General features: G+C 46.5%; 1 protein-coding gene across 1 annotated transcript in view; it reads left to right on the top strand.

The window, feature by feature from the left end:
• Positions 1-10,977, top strand: part of LOC113423895 (actin-binding protein WASF3-like) — a 29,853-nt gene extending 18,876 nt beyond the window's left edge. Inside the window, 4 exon segments of the mRNA XM_087971978.1 lie at positions 2,671-2,876; positions 2,879-2,930; positions 2,932-3,062; positions 4,593-10,977. Coding sequence (XP_087828104.1) covers positions 2,671-2,876; positions 2,879-2,930; positions 2,932-3,062; positions 4,593-4,750 — 547 coding nt within the window. The 3' untranslated portion in view covers positions 4,751-10,977.
• Positions 10,978-12,668: the final 1,691 nt, after the last annotated feature.

Raw genomic sequence — 12,668 nt, forward strand, 5'->3', positions numbered from 1 at the left:
AGGCAACCTGTGTTCTGCTGAGTCATTGTTTCAGCGAGATTTCCTTACCGAATTCCTCAATGCCTTCAACAATGGCAGAGCTTCTAAGGCAGGGGTCCCCAACCACCGTCCGCAGACCGTACCGTCCGTGGAACAACTCCTACTGCTGGGCTGGCGCCGCCATCTTTTTCATGAAAAAGCGCTTCCGGTGAGCTTTCCGGTAAGCTCACCGAAGCACGTTCATCAAAAAGATGGCGGGCCAGCGCTTGGTGAGCTTTTTCGGGTAGAAAGCTTTCTACCCGAAAAGCTCACCGAAGTGGCCCGCCATCTTTTTTGATGAAAACGTGAGTTTACCCGTGAAAAGTCACCGGAAGCGCTTTTTCATCAAAAAGATGGCGGCGCCCAGCTGATGCCGGTACGGCGCTTGTCCAGCTGATGCTGGTACCGGGCCGCGGCATCAAAAAGGTTGGGGATCACTGTTCTAAGGTACAGGTAAGTCCTCAACTTACGACCTCAAGGGAGCCCAACATTTATGTTGATACCTGAGACATTTGTTAAGTGAGTTTTCCCCCTTTTTAAGACCTTTCTTGACACATTTGTTAAGTGAATCATTGCAGTTGTTAAGTTAGCAATATGGTCGTTAAGTGCAATCATCATAAATATGAGTGAGTTGCCAGGCACCTGGATTTTGATCATGGGACTGTGGGGGTATACTGCAGTAGTCGTAAGTGTGAAAATGGTCATAAGTCCCTTTTTTTTACTGCCATTGTAATGGTACTAAGCGAACTGTTGTAAATTGAGGACTACCTGTGTTGGAAAATTTCTTAGAAATTCAGGGAGATTTCAGAGGCCTTCAATGTCGAACTGTACGTACAGCAAAGTCAAGCAACAACAGTTGACGCCAGGAAATAGAATAACAGAGTTGGAAGGGACCTTGGAGGTCTTCTAGTCCAACCCCCTGCCTAGGCAGGAAACCCAACACCTTTTACAATTATTTCATATTTGGTGATAAAGTGCTTTGTGATCATTTTAGGTCATAAAATGTTTTATAAAATTTGCCGAATTTCAATTCCATGGGAGTCACGTTCTGTACGTTGTCCCGTTTCAGGTTGTTCAGTTGAAAGATTTTGCCCCATCACACACTCTTTCTACCCAGTGAAAGGTCACAGACATGAGAATTTGAGGAGCATAAGGATGAGCCCCGAGGCTAATTATAAGTGCAAATCTTCCCCAGGTAGAAATAATGGTTATCAAGCTGAAATGGGGTGGGGTTTTTTCTTTCTTTTTTTCTTTTTTGCAAACTTTCCTAAACAGCGTGGCCTCTAAAACAGTGGCCCCCAACCTTTTGTGTGCCACGGCCCGGTACCGGCATCACAAAATGATCCACGGCCCGGTACCGGCATCAGCACGCATGGCAAGGTGAGCCGAGCGACCGGCCAGCCAGCCGTCCCCCACTTCTCCCCGCCACCTTCAACTCCTCCTTTGTACCTTTGTCGATGGGCTTCGGGGCGGCTTCGGGACGGTCGCTTGGCTCGCCTTGCCTTGGGTGCTGAAAGAATCCTCGCGCCTTAGTTTTATTTGAAGCCTCCCCCCCCCTTCGATGAAACTAAGGCGCGAGGATTCCTTCAGGACCCAAACGCCGCTTTCCAACCGGAAAAGCTCACCCGGAAGCACTTTCTCATCGAAACAAGATGGCGGCACCCAGCAAACCGGCGGCCCGGTAGAAATTGTTCCACGGACCGGTACCGGTCCGGGGCCCGGTGGTTGGGGACCCCTGCTCTAAAACATTGGTATTGCAGAAGCCAAAAAGAGCAAGAGAGGAGGCTGAGAAAGTGTGGGGCTTTAACCCCTGGTTTGTAGCTGCAATTTTGACGCTTCTGAGCCCCCTCCCCAAACTGGATGCTGCCCCCCCCCCACCTGTCCAGGAAAAAGACAAAGAAAGTTTAGGCAAGGAGAGTTTGTTGGAGCTTCCCTCAGTTTTCTGGTTCAGGGATTTGATGCATTGGGGGAAATCACACCACTGGGCAGCCCCAGTGGTGGGATTCAAATTTTGTCACTCCCAGTTCTGTGGGCGTGGCTTGGTGGGCATGGCAGGGGAAGGATATACTGCAAAATCTCCATTCCCTCCCCACCCCTCTAACCTGCTTTCCAGCTCCCTTCTCCTGTGCAGGGCAAGTAAAGGAGACCCAGCCGATCAGCTGGGACTTGATGGGAGGCACAGAAGAGATGGGGTTGGCGGGGCCAGTCAGAGGATTTGCCAGTTCTCTGAATGACTCAAAAGATCTGCTACCGGTTCTCCAGAACTGGTCAGAACCTGCTGAATGCCACCCCTGGACAGCCCCTTCCCTCCCGTGAAAGACCTTTGTTTTGATGGGATTAAAGCTGAAAGTGGCTTACTTAGAACATAGAATGAGTTGGAAGGGACCTTCGAGGTCTTCTAGTCCAACCCCTGCTCAAGCAGGAAACCCAATGCCATTCCAGACAAATGGCTGTCCAGTCTCTTCTTGAAAGCCTCCAATGATGGAGCATCCAGAACATTTGGAGGCAAAGCTGTTCCCCTAGTTAATTGTCTTCACTGTTAGGAAGTGTCTCCTTAATTCCTAAGGTTGCTTCTCTCCTTCATTAGTTTCCATCTGTTGTTTCTTGTCCTGCTTTCTGCTGACCTCCTTCCCTCTCCTCCTCTCTCTGCAGTCCTCAACCAGTGCCAATGGCGGACTACTTTGTGCCACCTGCTCCTCCGCCACCACCCCCAGTCATCCCTTCCGCTCAAACTGCCTTCGACAGCCCCATCTCCGCCCCTTCGGCCATGGCACCAAACGCTGCCCCTTCCGTTAGCCATGCCACCTACGCGCCTACCCCTCCCCCTGCCATGCCCTGCCCCTACTCTGCCTCTCCCCCCAGGCTGGCCCCATGGGACCTCCTGTTGCCCCTCCCCTCCACCCCCTGGACCCCCACCATCTCGGCCTCCCCTGCACACACAGCCTCCCCGCCTGCCCTGACGATGGATTCCCGGAAGCAGCAGCCGGTGCCCCTGATTCCCATGACCGATGCCAGGAGTGACCTGCTTGCTGCCATCCGCCGGGGTAAGTCAGCATCTTTTGCTTTTGCCTGTGGTTGGGACAGACCTGCAGAGTTTGAGCTGATGCACCTTAGTGGCCCTGCTCTTCTGCCAGGAAGCATTTGGCAAAGGAAGCCAAATTGGGAGGACATCATCCCGCCTCCCAAACGGACGGGCAGAATGGGACAACTCACCGTAGCCAACTCGCCATGGCCAATTCACCATGGCCAACTTGCTATGGCCAACTCACCATGGCCAACTCACCATAGCCAATTCGCCATGGCCAACTCACCATAGCCATCTCACCATGGCCAACTCACCATGGCTAACTCACCATAGCTAACTCACCATGGCCAACTCACCATAGCCAACTCACCATGGCCAACTCACCATGGCTAACTCACCATAGCCAACTCACCATGGCCAACTCACCATAGCCAACTCACCATGGCCAACTCGCCACAGGACAACACAACCATTCAATTTAATTACTTAAAATAATTAATACATTATTTTAATTGTTGTCATTCACATTTCATTTTGTCCTTCCTTTCACATCCTTTCTTTACTGATTCTATCCCACCAGTTTTTTGGGTATTAGTGTAGCTCTTCTCCTGCGGTGAGTTTTCCTGCAGCACATTGGCCATGGCAAGTTGGCTGCAGATGGAGATCCGGTGCCTTCTCTTCCTGAACTAGAGGCTCCTAATTGCCTTCTTTGCTTTGCCATGTTGAGGGTCCCATCGTCCTTGGGTGGGGTTGGTCAATGGATCGATCTTCAACACCAGCACTCGAGCTGAGAGAGACCTGCTGGTGATCCTGTATAGTTAGTGAACACCTTGAAGGAAGTGGTGGAAAGGCCTCTTCTCCACAAAATTTAAGGGTTGGGTTTCAAAGGCAACAAATGCACCAGATCAATATTTCTCAACCATTTATTTTTGTGCTCTTGATCCAATTCCAACCTTGCTTTTTCTCCTGTGGCCTCCTTTGTCCGGAGCTCTTCTCAGCTAAGGAACATGCAACTGGTGCATTTTTCTGATCGCCACAGTAATAAAGGAGAATAGCTCAGGGTTTAAATGAGGTGTGCTTGGTGGTGCTCTCTGAGTTTGGTTCTTTCATGACCCAAACTGGGTAACATCATCCGTGCTAGTGTGGGTAATGAAATATCTGCAAGAAAACAACCAAGTATTTGCAGTTTAACAACACACTTTGCTTTTCTGTGGCCCTCTTGGCATGGGCTCTGCACCCCGCACCTCATCCCTGTTACATGTTTCCACCTCAGGCTCCCTTGAAATATCCTAGGGCCCAAGTTGAGAACTCTGGCTTTAGATCAGGGCTCTCCAACCTTGGCCACTTTAAGACTTGTGGATTCAACTCCCAGAATTCCCCAGCCAGCAAAGCTGGCTGGGGAATTCTGGGAGTTGAATCCACAAGTCTTAAAGTGGCCAAGGTTGGAGAGCCCTGCATTAGAGCAAAGCATCACACGGAAGGGCTAAAGCCAGTCCAAGACCAGCTGGTGCCAAGGCAAAACCTTCCTTTCCACCCCCTCCCTGCCCAGGAATCCAGCTGCGCAAAGTCCAGGAGCAATGGGAACAGGAAGCCAAGAAGGAGCCGGTGGGGAACGACGTGGCCACGATCCTCTCCCGAAGGATTGCGGTGGAATACAGCGAATCTGACGACGATTCGGAGTTGGATGAGAACGAGTGGTCCGATTAAAGAAGGGGCAGTGGGCCTGCTGCCTTTGGAGCAGTGTGGGGGGGGGCGGCGGGAGGGGGCGGGAGGTCTCCCAGGTTTTTTCCCCTGCCGCCTTTCTGCCCCTCCCACCCACTCCCCAAGCTCAGAGGCGACTTGGCGTTCCTGGCCGGTAAAATCGCCGGCTGCTCTGAGCAGCTCATCTTCAGGAGCTTTGCTTTCGTGCCATGTTGTGTTGTTGACAGTGTTTTTAAGGTGGCCTCTTTGTGGGCAGGTGGGCATTAGGGATCCTTATCTGTTGAAACACACGGTCGGAGGAGGGGCGGGGGAGGAGAAGACCGGCTGTCTCCCCAGTTTTCCCAGGGGTGAAAAAAAACGGCATCTGGATATTTTTTTCCAACCTGCTGGAAAAGTTGGAGCGACCTTCCCTTACCCTGACACCCTAAAAGGAAGGGGTGGGGGTGAGGTGAGGTGGGGGGGGTCCTTTGCAGCCCTTCCCTCTCAAGATTTCAGCCTGGGCCTGACAGATTTTGACAGCCATCATTGAGAGACGACGGAGATAAATTTTAAGCATCCACCCTTTCTACGGAGACTTCCTCCAAGAGGCTCCCCTCTGGGAAAACCCCCGTCATGTGGTTTCCAAAGTAAGAAGGGATGTAAATCGTTCTTAAGCTTCTCTCCGTTGCTTCTAGCACTTTCTACTGAGCACCAGAAAGCAAATTGCCCAAAATTGCTAGCACTTTACAAGGGAAGGGGGAAAATAGGGTGACGGTAGATTTTCAGATTTCCCCAACCTGCTGGTCACTTAACTCTAACCCCCGACCCCCAGCCTGCAAATTCAGCAGCTGGACTAACTGCAGCTTATGAGAGCCTGAATCCACACATGCTTAGGACCTCACCTTGGGGAACAATATAACAGCAGAGGATTCTGTCAGCCACAGTTTATTTTGCAAGCCACGGTTATGGCCAGTGTGAACAGCTTGGGCCTTGCTACTGTTGGCAGTCAAAGGCTCTTCTTTTCGAAATGACCAAGTCAGGACAAGCCCAACAATAAGCCAGATTCAGCGAGAGAAGGCAATGGTTGGACAAAGGACAAACAATCCCAGTTCAGACGTGATCAAGGGGAGTTTGAGAACAAATCCCAGCTGAGCAGCCATTGGCGGGAGGCGAATCAGCATTGCAAGATCTTTTGATTCTACTTGTAGAAAACATAAATCCTTTGTTCTCCAGAAGGATATTCTGACTCCACATAGTGGGAAGATGGAATATTTATTTTCCCACTTTAATAACCTTTCACCCAGGTGAATGTGTGGATAGTAAAGCCATGAATGTTTCCAACCATAAGAGTTTCAAATGTCCGAGGGAATCAGCAAAACCTGGCCAACAATTAATTTGCTGAGTTATTTTGCATTCTGATCTATAGCTATTTTTTTCTCAATGTTGCCATGGAGAAAATACTCCATTTCCTCCTCCTTTTCCTCCATTTTCCCCCAATTGTGAAGAACTAGAAACAAAATTGCTGTAAAATTGCTTGTTCATCCAGAAAAAAAGTTTGCAAAATAACAATGGGAAAATTCTGATTTTTGAGCTGATATAACCAAATATGATAAAAATGTCAATCATCACCAACTGAGCAGGATGGTTTTAAGTGCTCATTTCTTTCCAGAAAGCTGCTAACTGTGTACTTTTTCTTCCTGGTTTAATCAATTTAAAATCCTTGAGCAGCCTTGAAAATTAAAAATTTCCCACCAGAGTAAGTTGATATTCACACATCTTTCATAAATACCTAATTTTATAGTTGTGCCTATTTGGAAGTAAGTCCTGATTGGGTTTCGTTGGGCTTACACTCACTCAATGTACATAGGAATATAACGGTAATTTTTAAAAACATAACAGTATTTGGCAGCGAATGAAAACAAGTGCCAATTCCTCTCTCCTAAGGTCACATGTTTTTTTACTTATATTTTTTCTTTTATTTAGAACGAAGTTAAAATTACAAAATATAAAACTCAGAAAAAAACACAAAGCAGTCAAAACATTAAAAAAGGTGTAACAAAAAACCTCCACACATTTTTAATGTTCTGACTGTTTTGTCTTTTGGGTTTTTCTTCTTGGGTTTTTTTGAGTTTTGTATTTTGTAGATCAAGGGTCTCCTTTAAGTTGCCAAGGTTGGAGACCCTTCTTGTAGATCATCTAATTTTTTTAAATTAGGTGAGTGTGGGGCTGTAAACTGCCCCCAATTTCATTGTTTTTCACAGCTTTTGGGTTTAATTTGAAGGAGTTCTGATGTCCACTTTTGATTTATGGCTGTGCAAGACTCGAATAGTCCAGTTTTGATTTATGGCCATGCAAGACTTGAATAGTTGCTTCAGTGTAAGTAGGAACCCAAATAGAGGCCTCTCTGTGGCTCATTAATACAACTGTATCTTTTTTCAGGATTGCACATCTGCTACAGAGGTCGCTCCACGGTAGCCTCCCATTTAATGATGTGGCTGCTTTAATAAGTCTTGGATTCAGACATCACATATTCTGAAGAAATTCAGGATATTGAATTCAAAGTACCGCACAGCCCTATTCTCTATATATGCTTTTCGCGAAATTTGGTTCCCAAGAGGTGCAGTGCATTCTTTTAAAGCGAGAGCCTCCCAACTTGGCACCTTTAAGCCTTGCGGACTTCAACTCCCAGAATTCCCTAGCCAGCCATGCTGGCTGGGGAATTCTGGGAGTTAAAATCCACGAGTCTTAAAGGTGCCAAGTTGGGAGAACCCCCCTGTTTCAAAGTGAAGGAACGCACTGAGACTTTGCAGGCTCGGGATTGCTTAATCAACATTCTTGAATTCTGCCCTCAGATTATAATCAAAAGTATACAAGTGTTTGCATAACAGGAAGGAAGCTCCTTTCCTCCTTTGACAATCGAGTAAACTAAAGCAAGGGTCTCCAACCTTGGCCACTTTAAGACTTGTGGACTTCAACCCCCAGAATTCCTCAGCCACAAGTCTTAAAGTTCCCAAGGTTGGAGATCCCTGAACTAAAGTGTTTCCATTGTTGAGAAGTGTTAAGGACCATATCTGCCTCTCAGTTTTTGGCGTATGCAATATTTTTTTTTTGTACTGCTATATATTGTCTAAATTGGATGGCAATTTGCCTTTGTCAACCGAGGGAGAACAATTGAAATCATATTAATGGCTACCTGATTATTCTGAAGAAGATTAGCGAAGGCTCTAGCCCCCCCCCCCCTCCAAAATATAAGTTCCCTTTTTGTCCAGGAAAATTTCCCATACCTCCACTAAGGAAATGGGATCCATGTGTAGCCTGTTCTCATCCTTCCGGGAACAGTTGTGTACACAAACGCTTCAACTTCCTGAAAGAGGCATTGTGAAAAGTCTGCCTAGATCAGAGGCCTTCAAACTTGACAGCTTGAAGACTTGTGGACTTCAACTCCCAGAATTCCTCCTCCAGTCAGGTTAGCTCTGGAATTCTGGGAGTTGAAGTCCACAAGTCTTAAACTTGCCAAGTTTGAAGACCCTTGGCCTAGGTTTTGGCCACAGATGCACCCCTGATCACTTGCCATCTTCTCCATCCAGTCTGCCCTTAATCCAGACTGCAGAGGGTGGTGGAATTCTTCAGGGCATCTTCACCCCAAAGCAGGGGTGGGATTCAAAAATCCCAGCAATCGGTTCACTGCCCAGTTGCTGGGTGGGGCCTGGCCAGAGTGGGCGTGGCCTACCGGAACTTCCAGGAGGGCCATTTTTTTTGCCTTCCCCAGAGTCCGGAGGCTTCCCTCGGGCCTCTGGGAGGGCAGAAACGGCCTTCTCCAGGTTCTGGAGGCCCTCCAGAAGCTGGAAACGGGCCTGTTTCTGGACTTCTGGTACTTCCGTAAGGCAGTTTTGCCCCTCCCAGAGCCTCCGCACAGCCCCTGCACTTACCTGCATCTAAAATGGGCTGCGTGAAGGGTGGGTGGGGCCAGCCAGTCGGTTCAAATACTGGTTCTGCAAACCAGATGCAAATTTAACTTCCAGTTCGCCTGAACCGGTCTGAACCGGCAGAATCCCACCCCTGCCCCAAAGCAGTGGGGCCCCTGCCCATGATGGAGCAGTAGTGATCTTCCATCCTCTGCCTCTAGCTTTCTTCATTGCCAAGGTGCAAGATTGGGTAGGGAAACTGGCAGAAGATTGGATAGAGAAGGGAAAGGATGGGTTTGACCTGTAGGAGACCCAAGGCTCTGTCCCTTCCTCTCCAGGCTGGCTGGGGAATTCTGGGAGTTGAAGTCCATAACTCTGAAGGTTGCCAAGGTTGAGAAATTCTGATTTAGTTATCGGGCAGATTCTTCAGTCCAGGTGCCAGATCATTATTTATAACAGGGGTCTCCAAACTTGGCCACTTTAAGACTTGTGGACTTCAACTCCCAGCAAAGCTGGCTGGAGAATTCTGGGAGTTGAAGTCCACAAGTCTTAAAGTGGCCAAGTTTGGAGACCTCTGATTTATAGCATTGAAATAGGTCAGGGATAGGAAATAAACCAGCACATTGTGACAGTTGTTGGAGGTACAGGTAGTCCTCAACATACGACCACAAATTGAGCCCCAGATTTTTGTTGCTAAGTGAATCATTGGTTAAGTGAGTTTTTTGCCCCATTTTTGTGACTTTTCTTGTTAAGTTAGTCCCGTGGTCCTAAAGTGAATCTTGGCTTCCCCACTGAAGTTGCTTGTCAGAATGTGGCAAAAGGGATCCCTTGACCCGAGGACACTGAAACTGTCATAAATATGAGTCAGTGGCCAAGCATCTGAATTGGGATCACCTGACCACAGGGTTGCTGCAATGGCCATGTATGGAAAAATAGTCACAAGTCCACTTTTTCATGGCTGTTATAACTTTGAGCGGCCACTAAATGAGCTGCCGTAAGTCGAGGACTACCTGTATAAAGACTGCTGCCTGTTTGAGATACCCTTGGGTTTTAAGGGAAAGATAATGAGACAATGAGTAGGAATTGCTGGGGAACCAGGTAATGAAGCCATGATAGCAAGGAGGTACAAGCTATGCATATTGTGTGATTAATTATTAAGTCATACCTTGCGTAGGATTATGTAGCTTAGCAGAATCAATTTGTAATTATTTCATATTGTACAGTGTTTATATAGTGGGCTTTAAATATATCTATATCTATATAAACAGAAAAAGAGAGAGAAAAAAAGTTTATTTAAAATGCCAGGTTGATCCCCATTTCTTTCTTTCTTTTTTTAATCTCCAGTGATTTGTATAAGATAAAAGAGAAAAGATCATTCATATTGGTGAACTATAAGGATCAGGTGGTCAATTTTGTACTGATTAATTACTGACAATTCCATGGGACCCAGAGCAAAAATGAAGGGGGAAAAAACCCCTATTTTAAAACCAATCAGGCTGAGGAGGCTGCAGTTAAAAACTTTGCAAGATTTGGCTGGCAAAAATGTGTGACAGGAAGGAAAATGATTCCAAAGACAATGTTCTTCCTTTCCTTTGCCAGAACTGCCAAGGCCAGTGGAGACAAGACCGCTGGAGACCAAATTAATTCGCGTTATTTAAAAAAATCTGCACGCAAAAAGATTGGATGTTTGGTGTATTGCTCTTTTGAGAAGCAATGCATATGGGTAAAGACATGTGCAATTCAACCCCTCCTCCATAATCGGGTCTAGTTGAAGTTCTGAAGAGGGCCCATGTTCATTGGTCCAGGGACCAAGGAGCTCTGCAACAGAAAGATCTTCAGAGGTGGTCAAAAAGGGGGAGGGGAATGATAAAATCAGCATTATGGCATCACAGCACTGCTTTCAGTATTTTAACAAAATCCCCAGATCCTGCAATGTTTTGCGTACTGAATCAGTACTGAATCAGTAGCTACAGTACCATGGTGACACAGTGGTCAGAATGCAGTATTGCAGGCTAATTTTGCTGAGTGCCAGCAGTTTGATCCTGACCGGCTGAAGGTTGACAGACTTCCATCCTTCCAAAGTCAATAAAATGAGGAACCAGATTGTTGAGGGCAAGAGGTTGGTTCTGTAAACCACTTAGAGAGGGCTGTAAAGCACTGTGAAGCGGTATATAAGTCTATTGGTGTCTTCCTTCCTTCCTTCCTTCCTTCCCATCCATCCATCCCAGCTCAAGGTTGACTCAGCCATCCGTCCTTCCGAGGTGGGTAAGGACCCAGATGGTTGGGGGCGATAGGCTGACTGTAAACCGCTTAGAGAGGGCTGGAAAGCACTATGAAGCGGTATATAAGTCTGTGCTAGTTCTAGTGCTATAGAGGACTAGAATGCTTTGAAAGAGATGTATGTTCTTGGGTAGGGCCTATTCATCATCCAATGAAATGCATACATCCCAATAACGGGTGCAACTCCAGGGCATCCTGGGTATGTTGGTTATGTCATAAAAGTTGGCTGCAAATATGCCATCGTGGCTGCCATCTTGACTTTTTTGACTCTCTTCCACCTCTCCAATGTAAGTGATGTCTGCTGGATCTGGAACTGGCAGAGCCAAGTGCCAGAAGCAAATAAATGTCTGCAGATATGGGAGAGAGGGAGGAAAGGAAGGAAGGAAGGAATTTGCAGATATTTGAAGACTGAGTGAGCCATGTAGAGATTAATACTGCTAAATGACATTCCTGAATCTGGGATTGCTCATGAAACATGGGGCTTTCTGCTAATTATTCCCAGTGCCTGTCCCCTATTTTCACTATCGAAAAGATGCTGGCCCATGTTACATAAACCTTCAGTAGTTAAAGCCCTAGAGGGGGATAATAAGCAGCATGATCAAAGTGATTACTTAAATTAAGTTCTCTGGCTCTCCCTTTCCCTCTCCCTCTCTGTCTCTCTCTCTCTCTTCATTAAAATACCGTTTCCAACTGTAGCTGATTAATTTAGTTCAGTCATAATTACAGCTTGGCTGAATAGCATCTGCTTGCTGGATTAAACAAGAGTACTTTTTGGAGATAGGATCCTTCTCAGGTCCAACTTGCAACATGGAACTTTCATTTTTCTTCTCCCTCTCTCTCGTTCAGAGTAGCTTACCTTTCTCTCTGGTAATTGGATGAGAAATGAATCCATTACGTAACCACAGTGCTGTCTCCCTTTTTCTGCACTGTTGTTGGAGCTGGCAGCGTTTTGCCTGGTTTTTCATCTAGTACAGGGGTGTCCAACCTTGGCAACTTTAAGACTTGTGGACTTCAACTCCCAGAATTCCTCAGCCAGCAAAGCTGGCTGAGGAATTCTGGGAGTTGAAGTCCACAAGTCTTAAAGTTGCCAAGGTTGGACACCCCTGATCTAGTAGTTCTCTTCCTGTGCATTCTGCTCATCCTTCTTTTCCCTCTTAAAAACCTCAAATAGAAGCAGATAATGGAATAGAGATATGGAACTCTTAATCAAATTTCAATTGGGAATATTAGTCAGATGTAACAGAATAACAGAGTTGAGAAGGATTAGGGAAATCTTCTAATCCAGTTCTCTGGTCGAGCAGGAAACTCCAGATTAGGAGTCTCTAACCTTGGCAACTTTAAAACTCGTGGACTTCAACTCCCAGAATCCCAGAGTTCAACTCTGGGAATTGGAGTCCACAAGTCTTAAAGTTGCCATGGTTGGGGATCTCTGACCATTCCAGACAAATGGCTGTCTCCAGTCTTCTAAAAAACTTCAGTGATTATTCTCACTGTGCTCAATTTGGACTTTAACTCAGTTTGGGAAATACATTTAATTTAATTTAGCTTAATAATTTGAATTGGATTTTCAAATCAGTGGAGAAAAAGTACGTTTCAGGCTCAAAATATCAACTGGATCTCCAAATTGGATCTGAATTTTGAAGTCATTCAGTTTTATCAGCTGGTTTGCTTCAAAGGTTCAGTCTGAAGATGCAGTTCCATTGAATTACTTCCTGGTTAAATATCTCTGTCAAATATTTTCAATCAAATAGATGGGATGA

The sequence above is a fragment of the Notechis scutatus genome, chromosome 10 (assembly GCF_049901735.1).
Source record: "Notechis scutatus isolate UNSWTSFEM ecotype Mainland chromosome 10, rNotScu1.2, whole genome shotgun sequence".
NCBI classification, from domain to species: Eukaryota; Metazoa; Chordata; class Lepidosauria; order Squamata; family Elapidae; genus Notechis; species Notechis scutatus.